The sequence below is a fragment of the Furipterus horrens genome, unplaced genomic scaffold (genome assembly GCF_987537825.1).
Source record: "Furipterus horrens unplaced genomic scaffold, mFurHor1.1.pri manual_scaffold_8, whole genome shotgun sequence".
In the NCBI taxonomy this organism is placed as follows: Eukaryota; Metazoa; Chordata; class Mammalia; order Chiroptera; family Furipteridae; genus Furipterus; species Furipterus horrens.
Genome location: NW_028327178.1, coordinates 36,980,941 through 36,999,418, shown reverse-complemented (window position 1 = coordinate 36,999,418; position 18,478 = coordinate 36,980,941). Strand labels below are relative to the sequence as shown.

At 40.3% G+C, this 18,478-nt stretch overlaps 1 protein-coding gene across 3 annotated transcripts in view; it reads right to left on the bottom strand.

Moving 5' to 3' along the window:
- ZNF521 (zinc finger protein 521) overlaps positions 1 to 18,478 on the bottom strand; it is a 307,230-nt gene that overhangs the window by 10,077 nt on the left and 278,675 nt on the right. For all 3 annotated transcript variants that reach the window (XM_090285695.1, XM_090285693.1, XM_090285694.1), the window contains 2 exons: positions 18,297 to 18,428; positions 15,762 to 15,877 (listed from right to left, as the gene is read on the bottom strand). In XM_090285695.1, the coding sequence (XP_090141821.1) occupies positions 15,762 to 15,877; positions 18,297 to 18,428 (248 nt within the window). The remainder of the gene's footprint in view (positions 1 to 15,761; positions 15,878 to 18,296; positions 18,429 to 18,478) is intronic.

Below are 18,478 nucleotides of genomic sequence, written 5' to 3'. Positions count from 1 at the left end.
AACAGAAATTTTAAATCACACTATACAAAGCCAGCGAAAGTGAAAGAGGTTGGCACTTCAAGATTCTGTTCAGACTCTGGAATTGCCAGGTTCCAGCATATTGTGGGACAGAAGGCTTTGATAGGCAATACAGTCTAATAAGATATTCAGGGATTAAGGCAGCGCTTCACAGACAGATGTGTCTATGCGCCAGTTGTTGCTAAGCTTTAATTTTTCCCCCTGTAATGTTTAATTTATCACACTGGCGCTTTCTAAACTAGAACATCTGTAAACAAGGTTAAGAATGACCTCCTTCCAATTTTACATTCACGAACAGCGCCCTTTCTTCGTGCTCTAATTTTAGATATCTTAAAATAAACAAGGCTGTGGAAGGAAGCGAAAAGAAGACTTGTTTGACACTGTTCTGTGTTCATCGTGGGCGAATACAAATTTCCTCTCTGCCTGGCTCTTAGCACACAAAACTGACTCATGATGCCCAAGCCGCATTCAGACATGCGCTTCCCAGTCAAACGCAATTAAACAAACTTCTGCTAAATATTTAACAGCCTTGTGTAGTAATTAGCTGCAATAATAGGAGCTTAAATTGATAATTGCTCAGAAATGTCCTCTTGCAAACATTACAAATTTCCTGCTCCTCCCCTTTCTCTTAGATTTTGAATCCCAGAAGGTTTTTTAAGAAAGGATTTAGTTAGTGAAAGTGCCTACAGTCATATTACTTGGCCCAAGATCTCACACTCATTTTGAGTTGTTCTACCACCTGCTGAAAGATTCCACTCATCTTACTTATTTCACTTCTGTTTTTAAAATCCACCGAAATGTAAAGTTATGTACCTGAATGCTGTTGGAGCAGAGCATTGATTTAAAAACTGACTGGCAGGCTTAGGATTTAAACTCTGGTCCACCAGATCCAAAAGGTCATCTGATTAGAATGGGAGCAGCACAAGGCCTTGTAATGTATATTCAAAGGGTAACCTTTGTGGGGAGAAGGGAGGAACGACTCTTTCTGCTTTTCCACTTGATATGGACAAGGATTCCCTCCAAGAAAATGCCAATAATTATGAAAAATAGTTTATTGAACTGGGGCAAAAAGCAAAAGCAATGCCACTTCCTTGCAGTGCATTATTTCTTTTATTAAAAATACTGTCACACTCTCTAGGAGGTAAAGTCACATTAAGAGTAAGTCAAACATGTAATAAATCACCAAGAACAGAAAAAATCTTTCTCCGTCCTAAGCAACCAAATGCTTGTCTACTAGGGCACTGGCTTTAGAAAATACACATACAAAGAGTAAGACTGAAAGGATAGTTCATTTAGTCACATCATTTACCTAATTAAACTGTGGAAGTATGAGTGTGTGTATGCACAAGTGAACCTGTGCACACCCATGCCAGAGCCAGATGCTGGTGTGTGCACATGCTGCGGAGAGGTGGACAGACTTATATGCATGGGTTCTACAGGTAAAATCCCTGATGTGAGCCTTTGATTTTTCTGTCCCTCTGGGCTCATATTTCTGCATGGGGAATGCAATTAGAAGGAGCCCCAAGCAGCTCTTGTTTCGAATTATGAGAAAGTCCTATTTAAAATGCAAATATTTTATAAACCCATTTCTATTTGGGTTTCCTCACTTTAAATTTAAAAAAATCCTGGTTTGGCTAGAGGAGAGAAATTTCACACTCAAGTTTGGTGCTTTTTTTCTTTGCTTGCTTTCTTTCCCTTCTCCTTCCTCTCCATGTTTTTGTATGCTATACAAAGTTTCTTTTCTTTTCTTTTCTTTTCTTTTTTCAATGTAGAGAATACTTTATTAGTTTCTGTAATCCAATTCATGTAGATAAGACTTTGCATATTTAATAGAGTGCATTAATTACGCCTGTACAAATGAAAAATACTTATGCTGAACGTTTCTAGACCAAGATGGCTGTTAATTTCTGTACAATGCCAACCCAACATGGTACAATGGGGATAGTTTTTCCAAGTTGACAGCATGCTAAAGTTTCCAAAAATTCAAATATGTATATCAATAGCAGTATGTTATATATCAATAGCAGTAGCAACTTTTCCAGGCTCTGTAGTCATCTGAACAAAATTATAGAGGTATATAGAAAGTTTAAATCTCCCTTTTTCAGTCCTCACTCAAGGATATGTTTATTGATTTTAGTGAGAGGAAGGGGGAGAGAGAGAGACATTGTTTCGAGAGAGAAACATCAATCAGTTGCCTTCTGCTCCCTATGGGCCTCGACTGCAGATCGAACCTACACCTTAGGCATGCCCTCTTACCAGGAATTGAACCTGCAACCTTTTGGTGTATGGGATGACACTCCAACAAACTGAGCCACCCAACCAGGACAATTCTCCTTTCTTTAACAATCTGCTGCCTCCTTGACCCTGAAATCATGTTTCTTAGCTGGTTCACACAAGCAAATAGAAAAAATTAGGAATGCTTAAGTGCATCTTTTATCATGTATGCAGATTTGTCAGGTCTTAAGATATATTTGTATACTCTCTTGTCCATCATCTCCTCTTGTCTCAGACTCATTCAGGTCTGAAAATGGCAGAGCTGCCTCCACTCACTGCCCAGCCAAGAGAGGAGCCTTTACTTGCTTCAGAAATCCCACTTGAAACTCCCACCCGCCTCCCACTTCCCAGGTACCTTTCCTGGCATTGCATCTAGGTCTCTGTGGGACCGTTTGCTCACCCCTCATGGTGAACAGAGCTACGAGAAGGACAGCCCTTTTAATTCCCCACACTAAGATGTGCTGTATCTATGGTGAGAGTAATCTATAACCCTCACATCCTTATATAATTTGCTACTCCAAATTAATTTTAATTCATTATCATAAAGCAATATAATTAAAAAAAAAAAAAACTCTTTAAAGTGAAGTATTTAACATGATCCTGGAAAAAAGACAGCTTTGACTGAGAGAGGGCCAGGCAGCAGGCATGGTGCATACTCATGCAAATTCAAAGGTGAGCTGTAAACAAGTACACACTGCAACACTGTGGCGCATAAAGGGCCGGGCGACGGGAGGCCTCATTCTAATCAGCCCTCAAAGGAACCTGCCAGCCAGAAGTGGCACTTATTCTAATTTAAAGCCCTCATGCTTGCTTCAGTGTTGCAAAATTTATAAAAGAATAACTTCATTAAACCGCCTGGCACTTCACACGCAAATGCAAACCAGCCACAACACAGAAGGAGCTGGACAAGAGGAAGAGAAATAGTCCCAGCCAGTTGTTAACCCAGAGATTAAAATAAAGTCTGCACTGGGTTGTTTCTCTCCCTGATGACAGGGTTTTTTGCCCTGCAACTTTCCTCCACCAAGGACTTCTGCCACGTGGCCCTTCACTTCTGTTATGAGGCCTGTTGCTCTGTGAATCTGCTTAATAACACTGAAAATCATTCAAAGCGGTTCGGCAACTCACGTCACAGGCAGAAATACATCTGGCGGCATATAAAGGAACGTTATTCAGTGCTCCTTTCCTGGTCTGCAGAGGAGAGTGACTCCGAGCACACCACTGTGACAGTTCCCATTTACTTGGGTATATATTTCAGACTCACCTAAGTTGTTGAAAAACTGATGTAAAAAAAAAAAAATCTTTTTCCCCCTTAACCTCTGTCCTCAAGAAAGCAAGCAATGATAAGGGTTAAGTGGAAACAATCTGCTGAAGCCATGCACCGGGCTGGAGGTAAGTTATTGTCACGTTCTAAAACACACACTTTTAAGGAAAATAATCCTTCTCCCCTGAATCAAAGAATCAAAGAAATGCTACAGTCAAATAACTTCAGGCTAGATTCCGAAGCTACAGTGCAGAGGGTGTCAGAGCACACATCATTTTGTGCTCAACTGTCAGCATATTTTTCAAAATCATTTTTTTGGAATGCCATGAAAAGACAAATCTCAAGGCCTGTAGAAAAGCTCCAAACCTCGGAGAAAGTGCATGTCACACACAAGTTGTACTACGCTCTGGGGTCTTGAGACATCCCAATAATGAATGACTCCTTTCCTGTTCAGTGTTTCACATCACCCAAGGCCAAATCAGTGCGAAGATTTTGCTTCAAAGAGAATAGAGTAAACATTCAAAAATCGTGAAAATGGTACTCCATGATGGATAAGAGGAAAAACCCTTCAGGTGAAATCTGTTAAGATGAATCTCCACAGGCAATAACAAGACTGTTTATCCCCACTGTTTCTCAATTTTGGAGCAGGGTTCTTGCTGTTGGTCTGAAGAGAGACCTGTTATAGTACTCATGCAGGCTGACTAGAGGACAAGGTGACACAATAGGTGTGAACAGTGAAGTTATCACCTAAAAAATGTAGTGTGGCCCTGGTGGGGTAGCTCAGTTGGTTAAAGTGTCATCCTGATAAGCCAAGGTTGCGGGTTCGATCCCATGGAAGGGCACATACAAGAATCAACCAATAAATGCATAAATAAGTGGAACAACAAATCGATGTTCCTTTAAAATCAATAAATAAAAATTTTAAAAATGCTGTGTGATGTAATTCATATTATTCTTAGGAACAAATGTTTAAATTTCTTCTACATCATCCTTATAAATTTGTTTTATAGTGCAGAAAGCTCTTTTACAGTCACATAAAGCAATATATTGGTGAAAGTAACTTGTATTATTTTTCTTCTCCATGAATAAAATAGGACTAATCAGATGGAATGAATAAGCTAATTCAATTACAGGCAGCCTTTATTATACAATAAAACACGGATTATTGATCGTGTGGAGTTGGTGGAGCAGGATGCAAATTCGATGAATGAAACTTGCAAATCGTAGCTTAAGATTATTTTTAGTCATGCTTAAATCTCCTAGAACCATTTTCACTTTTGAAAAACCACCAAAAGAAAACAAAACTAATTAAACTGAGTGTTTCAAAAGGGGAAAATGAAAGGTTACCCTCAAGGGTGGGTTGGGGGCCTGAGAAGCCCCCTTAGCAAACTCCCCTGTGAAACACTCCCACAATGCAGGGAGAAGTGGGCAGGCTCTTGGGCCAGTAAGTGAAAACTTATCTGGTAGACTGAAATTTATGTCATAGACATCTTGCTACACACCCGATCTCACCCTGTAAAGAGAATAAGTGTATTTTGACTTTACACTTGGAGGTGAACTTATTGGAAATACACGCAACACTGGACTGTCCTAGCAAAATCCTTTTGTCTTTCTCTTAAAAAATAAATAATAAATAAATAAATAAATAAAGCAGTGATCCACTCTGCTTAGAAGAAAGCAGCTCTGAAGCTGAGAGTCACGGAGAAAGGAAAGCCTATGCAGAGAATACTAAAGGGAAGAAAGCAGGTGAGCTCAGGGAGTCCATGTGCATTTACACACCTTAGTTCGGCCCTCCCATTTCCCCTTATAAGTCTGCCCTAAGACACTGAGGCATGCTGACTGCTACCTGTACTCTGCTACAAAGTGCAGACCAAACTGTCTCCTGTTTTCCTTATCTTCCCCTAGCTCTTCTCGTTTTGACTGGGTTCACACCTCTCTACCTTTTTGCAGGCCGTGCCCCCACCTGGCAGTACAAATACACACAGCAATGGGGTCTGTGTTTTGATAGGCACCCCTCCAAAGCGTAGGCAAGTGGACATGTGGCAGGTTTTCGGAAAAGACTCCCATGCAAGGCAGGAAAGAGACACGCTCCACAATGCTGCAGAAAGTTGCAGACTGTTCGGCTACAGTCCAGAAAATGAATCCAATTTTTCATTCTGTCATTATAAATATTTCATTGCAAATGGTACTGATTTTCTGAAACTGTGGTTAAGCAAAGGGCCTCTGTGTGAATATTTAAGAAAAAAAAAAAAAGGAGGAAGACAATGAAGAAGAAGGGGGGGTGAAATGAAAGGTTAGCAACCAATTAATTTCTTACTTTAAATGTAAAAGACGCTGCGAGAAATTCAACAGTGATGTAGTGTGTGACTCAAAGAAGAAGAAAAAAAAACATTTACTCTGCTCTTCTTCTGACAGTTTCTCATAAAATATCTGCAGTCCATCTATCTTTTAGTACTCCAGGCTCCTCTGGAGAGCAGAAAATGGTGGTTTAAAGCTCACTTCAGTGCCAGTCTGCGGGAGATTGCTTTCCACAGGACCCCCGCTGATGGAGGCCTAGGGGAAGAGGCCCAGGAGTTATTCAATCAGCCGGAGACTCCGGGGCGGCTGGGGGTCCTTTGAGGGCTGATTATAAAGCTGCCCTCCTGTTGCCTGCCTCGGAACAGAACGAAATGAGCAGCCTCTTGCTGAGCAGATTCTGCAAGAAGGAATTTCACCTGTCATGGAGTTTGTCAGAATTTCAGGATTTATCTTGGTGCAAAATTAATAAAATACCAACCAGGATTTCAGGCTGACTACTCAGCTGTGTCATCTCAAAGTGATCTTTCACCCAAGGAAACATGGACAGTGAGCACAGCCGTTCCTGCCCTACTTTTCGTTTGGAGGGTAAGCGAGACGATGTGACTAAAGCCACCCAGACATCAGGATGAGATTCTGAACCAATTACACACAAGGCTGAATTACGTGTGGGTGCCACTGTCTTAATGTGTGACCTCTCCCCTTGCCGCTGTCGTTGGAAAGCCTCTTTGGAATAAGCCCGGGTCTGAAGCATAAAAAGACCATTTCTGCAGTTTATAACACAGTGGGTCCCCTATGGCACCACATCTGTTAAATTCATACACTGGTATTTCAGGCTTGGATTTGATTTACCTTTTAAAAAGAAGTACTAACAACGGACTCTGGTAAGAGCGCATACTGGGAAACATTACAAATTAATCTTGAGTCGGCCCGAGCAACAAGGTGGTTTCACCCTTTGTTCTAACACACTGGCCTCACGCCCCAGCACCCTCTGGGCTGGGGGCAGAGCACGGAGTGGGAGTGAGGAGGGAGGGGAGAGACTTCTGCCAGCTCTGAGCTGCAGTGGGTTGGGCCATCTCTGCCTATTCGACTTCAGAAGGTGGCTTGCAACACACAAATCACCACAGCTATTTTAAGTGAGGTTCTGTACAGCCCAGGGTTTGATCATTGTGAGCTGAGGCTTGAGTAGCCCCTAAGCAATTAGGTCTGGTTCTCCGAGTGGGCGGCCTCGCATCACAGACGGTGGCAGCGTGTGGGGACTGGGTTGGCTCTCATGCCACTGGCTGCCCCAAGCCACTGGACCAAGCCGGTAAACATTTCTCAGATTTGACTCCGGACACTGAACTCTGCTTCAGAACAGGATTAATTTGGATTGTAATGTACACCTGTGAGGCATCCCTGGCCTCCCTCGATGGTCAGACATGGGTGCCTCTTACTAACTGGTGACTGGCAGTGCATCCTCAGGTCCCAGAGTTGGCTGTGGTTTTAAGGCAATTGCTGCTTCCCTGTCCATTTTCTAAATGAGACATGTGTTCCTTCCAGCTCTCCCCTCCCTAGTTAAGTGACAATCCGTTTTGGAGAGCCACCTTTGCAAAGCAGTAGTAGCCTCACAATATTAACACCAAGAGACCTCAGGAAAGAAGGAGAGGGAGAGGAGAGAGGAGAAAGAGGGCTTGCAAGAAGGCACAGATGGTGGGCGCGGACGCAGGGTGCTCTCAGCAGGCTTCAGTGGAGATGCATTAACTCCACAGAGGGATGGGGGCACCCCACTGGTACTGTCATGAATTATAACTGAGTATGGGAGAGAGGTCTTAGTGCCTGGCTCACAGCAAATAGACTGTTCTATTTTCTCGCACAATCACCTTTCACCCTTATAAACTCAAAGCACAGCAAAGAACACTGCTGGTATTTAATGGTATCACAGTAGCTTTTTATGTGTCTAGAAGGCACACAAACTTAGCAGATGGGCCCAGTAGTATAAGTCAGATAATTATAAAATTTAGTTTTGGCAATGTACAAAAGGAAACCTTTTACGGGTGGGTCTGGTTTCCAGTGAGAGACAGACTTCTGCCAGCTGAGGACTGGGATCAAAGCAGGAGAAGCCCCAAAAGAAAGATGCTACAGCCCCAGCCAAAGGAAAAGGTGCCCCTTTTGCAAACTTTCTCCTCCCCTTTCGGGAAGGCACTTCCTGCCCAGTTAGCTCCCCCACGTACTCATTCATTGAAGTTATCAATGAAGGAGGCCTGTTATTTTAGGCAGTTTAAAATTTCACCACTTTTCAAGGACTCCTTTGCTCTGCCTTTCACTCCCGCTCACGCGTCAGAGTTACTGTTTTAAATGACAGCACCGCGAGCCCTGCTTTTAAGCGCCATTCATCTCGCCCGCCACAGTACAGGCTTTTCCAGAAACACGGCTCTCTCTCCAATAAGGGGAACTCACTCCTTCATAGCTGCAGGGCAGAGCCTGTTCCGAGCTGTAGATTCGCTGCAAATATAACAATAAAGGATACAAATGTGAATTCCTCTTAACATATACGCTTGGCTCTGAAGCTGCCTTGCCTTAGCAAACTAGATCAAGAGCAGCCCATCAATCTTTCTCCAAATGCACAGCAACAGCTCATTTCACGCGGCTGTCCAAAGGATTGCTACATCCCTGGATCTGAAGATGCTGGGATGAATTTCTTTGCTCATTCAGGGGATTTATAGTTGAAGTCCATGATTACCATCTCTCTTACTCTAATTGTCACAACAGTTGGATATGGAAGTGGTGTTCTCCAATAGTCGGATAAAAGTTTGCACACACAAAGGGTTTATTCTTGGCATTTGTCTCTGCTAATGTGAGGAAACTGATCCATGTGTGGAGCAAACATCTAAAATAAGAACACATGTGGGAATTGAACGTGCCTCTCTGGGTTGCAGAATGTTCTAGAAATGTGGATTGCCAGATCTCCCCAAAGAATCTGACTACAAAGGTGCTTAGACAGAGCTCTGCCTTTACAGGACCGTCATGCCCAGTTTCTTGTTCCTAACGGAGGCAGATCTTCTGGTGCTGTGGCAGCAGGCTTTCTTGGCTACACAGAAGACAGCGGGGCCAGCGAAGCCTAGCCAAAGCAGAATGTGGCAGAGGTGATGAACATTTCCAGGGGGTGGGGGGAGGGGGCTGCAGAACTGGCCACAGTGCTCTTCAGTACACCCTAGCTGGATGCTCCATAAAGTCGCACTGATGGCAGTTCAGAGATGGCCATCTGTTGTCAACTCTGGGCCAGACAAAAAAATAATGTAATGGCAGATCGCAAACAACAGGGCCGTTGGAGGAGGGAATGAGTCTTAAAACACGGAGGTGGTGCTCCCTCTTTTAAGAGCAAAAACAAGCCATCGATATGAACATCAAGAAATTAATGGATGGAGAATTTTTAAAAACTAAGCTGGGGTGCTGTAGAAACAATTCAAATGTAAATAAAGTGGTTTTAGCTTATTGTAATTACCTCTGTTGCCATTACTTCAGTCCTATTATCCACTTGATTCTTGAAAATTTGACTACCAGGACACATGGTGAAGCAGTGAGGGCCAAATTTAGGAAAAGGTGAGCCCAGGTTGTGCCTCCAAGCATGCACACACAGATTAGACATTTATTGGTACAAAATGGGTAATTGAAAATGCATTTACTCATTTAGTCCAAATGAGTTCACTGTGATAATCAGACTTATCTATCTTTCTGTATGCTTGCTTAATTTCTAGATGCAGTTTTATTAAAAAGCAAAATAAAGCGACCTCATCTTTCAATGTATTATAAATTCTACAAAATTTTAAACTTTATTCTTTGCTCAGAAAAAGCCCGAGTTTTGTGCCACTGCACAGATAGTGGGGATAAAAACGGAGGAGGAGAGGGAGAGAGGAGGGTAACAGTTAAACTGAGGCTACTGAGTACTATTTCTTTGTCCTATATGATTAACTTTCTGCCTTCAATGGTAAGGCCAATCAATCTTGATTGAATTATCCAATATTAACAGCTGAAAGTGATCAAAACTAATGGTGACAACACAGCACCAATCAATAAACCAATGCAAATGATTCGGTTCCTGGAGATCCGATCAAATAAAAGAGATAGATCAATTTAACCACTGAGCAAATTAAGTGGAAGTTGCTGTAGCACCGATTTACTTCACAAGCCCTGCAGGCCCACCAAGCAGAGAAATGAGGCAGTATGGAAACGAACCAGTTCCACAAGCACATGCTCACTTGACATAATTTATACTCGTTGCAGATCTCCAGGTCCATACAATGTGTTTAGGAGTTGTGATTTCAACCCAAGGACCAGAAGAAACACAGAGGTCCAATGGATCTAATGAAATGGAGAGCTAAGGTAGGAGGCACAGACCTCCTGAGAAGAGGCAGGAGATCTGCTCCCCAACACTGACCGTCATCCTAAATGACCAATATGGAATCCAGCTGTGATGACACATCTTTCCAATCCTGGGGTCCCCCAAATAGATATATGACCATAAAACTTGAGTATCAGTTAAGTTGTGAGGTGAAAAATATGCATCAAAATCAGATGGAAAAGTATTTGAGAAAAAAAAATCAATGGCTATTGAGACAATTACATATTTAAACTTTAGTGACATCTGAAAGCCTTGGTATATCCCTCAAAATAGTATGGAAAACACTGTTCATGAGTTAATAAAGGGAAGGGCTGAGTATCACAATGCTTTTTTATTTAAAAGGAATTAAAATACCAGAATCTCTGTGCTTTAAGTGCATCTAGACCAATTCCCTCTCCTTCAGCTAGAATTCCCTCCATATCCATTAAATTCATAACATGATGTCTGATGGGACTTTCCATGGGGACATGTTGGAAGAGGAGGATGTGATCACTGCCATTGAATTGTAGCTTCTCTAGAGGCACCAATTAAACAGTAATTACTGTATTGAAAGAAAGTGGCCTATTCAACTGAAGTTTTACAAACACACCACTTGCTCACACCTGTATAAACCACTTTGGATACAAATATGCATCGTAGGATATTTTTCTTGGACCACACCATCCCTCTCACAAAGCAGCTTCCTTAAGTTCTGCAGAAAAAGTTATAAGGCCTATTAGGAAAACATGTGAAACATTCAACATATTCATTCACTTTAAAAATAACAAAATGTTCATTTAGTTCAAATAATGCACTCTTATTCCAAAACACATCTTCCCTGCTAGCATGCTAGTTGGCCTTTAAAGTGTATTAGAATTCCTTGCAAAAATGGGAGAAAACTCTACTAGAAGAAAAAGATTATATCCTGCCAAAAATTATACATCATATATCTCTGGACTGGCATTTAGAACTTTTGGTCTGAAAGATTGAAGCATCATGTGAAGTATACAGATTCCACACTGGCAAAAGGTTTGTCCTAGATTGAGTGTTCCATAGAAACAGAGGTTTCATTAATCCTAAAAGGAATTATAGTCTGTGACGTTTAAAGGATGAGGTCTGATAGTGTATAATGAGGAATTATCTGAATTCTGAAAGGCCTTGTAGGCAATGTTAATGAAAACAACACAGTGTGTGTGTGTTTGTGAGTGTGTGTGTATTGGGTATATAATTTTATCTCCAACAAAGCACTTTTATCCACAAAAAGAGGCTTTTGTGTTTTTAACTGGGAGAAAATAGTGAAAGAAATGTAAATTATATATTAGTCATGAAATCATTTATGAACCATTACAAGATGCACCATAGTTATGTTACTGGACGATTTGGAATACTCCTCCTAAACTTACCCTATTAGCCTCACTGTGATATAAGAACAGAGAAGGAAAACTCTGACTCCAAAAAACCTCCGCTGCCTTGCAGCATACCTCTTCAGGGGAAAGGCTAAGGGAGTAAACCCCGACAGAAAATCCGGAGCCGGAGTCCCTAAGGCGGTTTGACGCTGTAGTCAACACCGGCAACTCCTGCGGCGCACCTGAAGCCAAGCTGTATTGACTCCGTCTTTCCCTTGGACCCTTCAGCCGCGAAGAGAGGGGGGGTCTGCTGCTTGGGCAACAGCAGACCCTCCATATCACCCTGCCCAGGCTCTGTAGCTTCAGTTTCACTGGAGGTGACACTCCAGCGTCATCTCAAGATGTCGATTCAACACGGGAGGAGACAGATACCGTGTCACTCCCGAGTCGGACTGCACAGCCATTCTCGGCGGTGCAGATAGACTCTTAAGAAGCTACACCATCGTCTCTCGAGACGGACGGCTGCCTACTGACCGACTGATATAAGAAGCAAATATACTACATTCTTTCAAATCTACAACAGGATTTCAGTTCTCGGGAATTTAATTTTATAACCTTTTATGAAAAGTCCTTCTTTCTAAACTTTAGGGACATAAAATCATAGATCAATTCAAGTGGAATGACACATGTCAATTTTAAAATTCGCATTTATTTTACGTACCAAGGCATGATCTACTGTGGGTTGATACAATAGATTCATTTTTCTACTCTGTTGCTATTTTGATCACCAACCTTAATTTGTACTTGTCACCTTAATTTCAGTCCATTTCCCCCCTCATTCTAGAAATTAACAAAATTGTATTATGGTTTTCATATACTTACCATCCTCACTTTCTATACAGGAAATAAATCTAATTTTAAAATTACATTAATTTCTCCCTCTATACACAGGTATAAAAGGTAATTTGGGGACTGAAAGCAAATGCACACAGGACTGAGAACTCCTAAGGTTAAAGCATAAAAATGCAACACATTCAAAACTAGAAAAAGTAAAATTAATTCTAATCCATTTTTCTTAATGTATTGACACTAAAAGCCATTGCAATTACTGGGGATTTTAGAAAACAGACCTAATGAATAGATATTCCAATGACTGGTTACTAGCTTTGTAATAATTATCACATACTAACTATAAATACCATTCTTGAGTAAGGAATGACACACAGGTTGACCCTGAGTATTCATATCAAGACCAAATATGTATGGTTCTGAGTTGCTGGACTGGAAAAAACAATGCTCACAACTTTGGATTCTGAAATAAGACTTACTTTGGCTCAGATCACAATTTGAATGGGTAAGTCAGAATTTTTTTTTTCTTTTAGCTCTCAAAGAATGAACCATATTTAAAAGTAGAAATGTTTTAAGAGCAGTTTTACCTCTTGAGATCAGAAAAACCTCCTAAGATCTTAAAGAGTCATGTGTTTTATAACATATCTTCTGTGCCAATGGTTCCTAAAGTGTGACTCGGAGACCTCTAGGGGTCTCCCAGATCCTTTCAGGGAGTCTATTAAGTCAATACTATTTTCATAATAACATTAAGATATTATTTGTCCTTTACAATCTCTTCTTTATCTCATGAGTGTTCAGTGGAGTTTTCTAGAGGCTACTTGGCATATGAAGTTATCATCTCTCTGACAGCTAACAGAATTGCATATTTGTGTATTCTTGCATTTAAAACATTTCTAAATTTTTATTTCTAGTATGGAAAACATCAATGGATAATAAGCTACATGAATCAGACTCCTTTGTAGTCCTCAATCATTTTTAAGTATAAAGTCATCCTGAGGTTGAAGAATTTAAGAATCACTGGTCTATACTAATTATAGAAAAGAGTGAATACTGTATGTTCCATGAAACCCTAAAATGCACCATAAAGGAAACTAGGAGCCTTGAGGATGTCTTTAATTGTAGTTTTGTCTGGTCTACAATGGGCACAAGCAAGTGCTGCCCCAGTGTTGGGCTCTTTTAATGAAAGACATTGAAGTTTTACCACCAGGTTAGTTGCGTTAGGATCTACTAATGCAGTAGTACTCCCTTATCAATGGTTTCACTTTCCATGGTTTCAGTTATCCATAGTCAACTGTAGTCTGAAAATATTAAATGGAAGATTCCAGAAATAAACAATTTATAAGTTTTAAATTTCATGTACTTCTGAGTAGTGTGGTGCAATCTCTAGCCCTCTCCAGGATAGAAATCATCCCTTTGCTCAGTGCATCCACACTATTTACATCCCCTGCCCATTAGTCACTTTAGCCTTCTTGATTATCAGATCAGTTAACAGAGAGAAAGAGACCACATTACAGTATATTGTTATAATTGCTTTGTTGTATTATTAGCTATTGTTCTGAATTTCTTACTATGCCTAATTTATAGATTTAACTCTGTCATAGGTGTGTCTGTATAGGAAAAAATAGGTATGTATAAGTGTTATCTGTGTTTTCAGGCCTCCACTGGGGCATTTCGAATGTATGCTCCTTAGGTAAGGGGGGACTACCGTACAGTACAAAAGTGGAATTTTATTACAAATGTTTTCAAAAACATTAGATAGAAGTCGGTCTCCACAGAATCTCCACCACTTTGATTTTCTGCTTCACAGTTCACATAATAAGTCACGGAATCACAAGGTGTATTGGCCACACCCTTTACAGAACCATAAAAACCAAAATGGCTTTTCCTTTGATACCTATTGTAATAAGAATATATTTTCAGACAGAAATTCAGGCTATTTTAATAAGATAATTTTAAACAATAGTCTAACTTGACCTTTCTTCTATACTCAATTTACAGATGTGACAGAGTGGAATTCTATTTAGAAGTGATAAAAAGAGAGCAACTTTAATTTTGGTCCCCTGACATATTTTGTCAATTAAATGGGCTCACGCATTCGTTCATATATTTTTTGTTTCACCTCCTTAATTTGCTAGGCGTTCACTGATAGAATAATAACTGAGAAGATAAACTCTAAATTCCTTATTTTGACATAAAATTAACATAATTCTGTCTTCTGCTGAGCCAAGGGAGGTACATACAATGCTGCCCCAGGGTCCACAGTGTGGGATGAGAAACTAGGGAGAGGGTGGGGCTCTGAGTTCCTGCTGCAGCCAGATCCGTGCCTCTGCAGGCTGTTTAAGGATTTCAGTGCAAATAATAATTATACTCCCACCCCAGTTTAGGCTAAATAAATGTACTGTTAATAATAATGCTCATAATGAAATAATTTTGAGTTCAAATCCATTCTCCTCCAAGGGCACCCACAAGGTTTAACAAAAACATGTTACTCTTATATTATTTCCCAGAAAATTGAGGATAGGTATTATGCCATTTTTCAGATGAAGCAACAAAAAAAAATGTTATTTTTCTTTTATAATAAGTAAATTTCTGGGATAGAATCCAGGTCTCTTACTCATTTTTTAACTATCAGACTACTGCTAAAAATAATAAAGCCAACCCAAATTATATTATCTTTAGTAGTTTATACCTTATAATCAGATCTGTTATTTCATGATTACCTAACACCAACCCCTTAAGTGTTACACTTATGTATCATTTCTTCATATCTGAGGCTCAGAGACCTTATGGACCTGCACTAGGTCACATATCTAGCAAGTGGGACTCAAGGCTAAACCTAACATCTTTGATGTCAACATTTTAACTATAAGGCATGACTAAGTAATAACTATTCTATTCTGTGGAAGAAACACATACTGAACCAGAATAGAGCTTCCTTTTTTCTCTTCCCTTCTCCCTTCCAATTTTAAGCCCCTCAGGACAATAACCCGGACGTCCATCCAGCCTGGAGCCTGGTGGAACAGAACATGAATAAAACAGAGTTTGTGAGAAGAAGCCATGACAAGTGAGGTGAATGATCCCATAGTCCAATAAATCTGACCCCTAGGTCTATCACACGGGGTCAGAAGGTCTAATTATGGGTCTATTCTAGTTCCTTTTATGATTGACAGTGGCTAGAGGCAGAATTACTTTGGTGTCTGTTAATCCAGCCTCTAATTTTCCCTTTGCCCCAGTACACACAGAGCATCATGGTGGCCCAGGGTGAGTGATACTGTGAATCCAGATTTAAAATGCCCTTGTTTCCTTTAAGAAGAAGAGGAACTGAGTTCAATCCCCATCTCCCTCATGGGAACATTACCTGCAGCTCTGTTTGGAAGAAAAACTTCTGTGGACATTGTGTGCAGTCATAGATCTTGTCTTCTTGTCCATGGGCAGAGAAAATATGCTGCTGCAACTTGTTTGCTTGAACAAACACTGAAATGATAAGAAGTGGTGAACTGGGGGTTATTTTCTTTCTGAAATGTCCTCAGTCGAGGACTCCCTGAGAACAGACCCAGACTCAGCAGACTGAATGGCATGTTTTCTGGAGGTGACCACTGCTAGGGACCTGGGGAGTGTTGAGTCACCTTTGCTCATGGCTGGGTCTCTGGCTTTCGTTAAGATGCACTCTACCAAGCACCTGATTCAACCCAAACAGCTCCAAAGTAAAGGCTTATAAAGGCCCAGCTCCCTATAAATCTTTTTAAAATAAAGTCGAAAGTTGTCAAATGTACAGCCCTGCCTGAACAGAAATAACTCTTATTTCTCAGCAACCCACAGGTTAAGAAATCATAAATGCCAAAACCCTATTTATTGTATTTGCCTAAAGTTATAGCTAGCAAACAGTTCTCTATTTAAATGTGTTAATGCTAAAAATTATATCCCACAGCTACTCTGGGGCATTGTCTATAAATATGAAACAGAACCCCAGGTAAATTCTCTTTGGATACTTTAAGATCAACTCAGCCTACACACTGAATGCAAGGGTTTCAATAATATAAACATGTTCAATTTTAATGACTACAAAACAAGGCCCTAAGACTGTGTAACAGTTTACCTAGGAGACATACTATTAATAATTAAATTGTATATGCCAGAGGCAGTGTTTGGGTTGGCAGAACTGACTTCTGATGGATGCCTGGTGCACTGTGACCTAAAAAAGTTTGCATCTACAATATTAATCTGTATAGGCAGGGAGAGGATTTATTAAAGATGTTGGCATTTGACTTTGACTCTACTCTAATCATTAAAATTATTCTAATTGCCAGCCAACCTAAAATATTAGAATATTGTTCTTGTGAGTCATACATTTTAATCACATTTCTCATTACCTTAAAAAACTGCTCAGATTTCCTCTCCCACCTAACATTGGAAGGGTTATTTTTTTTCTTTTTTCCCTTAATTGTTATTTCTAAAATTACTTCAAGATACACTAAAACAATTCAGGTCTAAAAGCCCAGAAAATGTAAACTGTTCATGATTAATGCATTTTTGTCTTTTACCTACATTGACACAAAAGAAATTAGGGTTTTTTTTTTATAGATTTGCAAATAATATCCATATAACTTAGCACATTTTATGAGGTTTCTGGCCACAACATGAAAGAACTATTTTATTAGGTGTCTTAATGATGAGGAGATCTACGACCCAGCCCCCCCTCCCCGCCCCACTTTATGAAGACTTATTATGAACTTTTATTAAGAATCCAGACTCATGACTTGTATCATAGGATAAATACTACGTTATGGGAAAAACAGTATATGATAGATATTTATATACAAGTTTGGAAGAATAAAAAAATAGTTCTCAAAGAAGGAGTGGCTGATGAAATTATTGGACGAGGATGCCTCGGAGGCATACTGTGAGAGCAGAGGCATGAACACACGCAGGCACTACCTGTGCTACCTCTGCCATGACCACGGCCCCTCTCTTTTTATTTCATTACAGGTCAGAAATCTACAGGCTGAATGCGGTGAAGGTTAATAATCAATGCTTGGAATTTTGCTCTGGAAACAAAGAAGTCAATTTTGAGAAGTCAATTTTGTGTTGTTTTGCTTTTTCTGACAAATAAGAAGGAAGCATAGCCTCGGGGGACTTAACCACTGAGTACAAGACACATGCAAAATGATCACAAAGGATTTTCCAAAATAACTTTGTCATTGTTGGGGAAGTACCAGAAATGTGTGTGATCATATGTCAACCTCTATGGGCTGCAAATTATAGTTTCCGATTTACATTTTTTTTTCTTTGCTGCTAAAAGCTGTACTGCTACAACATCTAATGAAAGTTTCTTCTTAAATGTGTACATTTATATCAAAGTCTACCTTAAAAATTCCCATTTTGTAGGAAATAAACGCCTCGTCAAATGTTTCTGAGTTCAAAGAATTTGAGGAGGATTATAATAATCATTTTACTTCTAATGGGCAATGTTATAAAATTCCTCATTTTAAAATAACAGGCATGTGCTGACAACATGATGGCACTTCTGGTCAAATGTCCTGAGATTAAAAAGTGGCGAGCTCTGTGTGGGCAGTCTCTGCCTTGGGAACCTTTGAGAGTCGAGAAGAGAAAAGCGAACATATGTGGACGTCATTTTCCAAATGGAAAAGTGCAAACTTCTGAGAGAACTTGAAATGCCATTTGCCCATCCCAACAGTTAACCTTCCTGCCCAATTGAGCCTTTAAGTAGTCTGCAATCAATAATGCTAATAAGCATAAATCAAAGATCTTCTCCTCAAATTGAACTGAAGTCATATCTGTAAAGGCCATAGCAGTGGGAAGTATGCTTTGGTGGGAAAGACATGAGTGATGTAGCCATGAAACTCTCCCCAGGTCCCTGCAGTAACCTGCCTACCTGTAAAGCAGACAGGACACTTGAAGGTGCCGCCCATCCCCTCAAAGCTGTGCTCTATCAGGTGGCACTGGAGTTTGGCAGGGGAGTCGAAGGTCTGGCTGCAGAGTTTGCATTCATGGTTCAGTCCTTCATCTGTTAAGGAAAATACATGAACAGAGAAGTTAAAGGCCATCATATTTTCA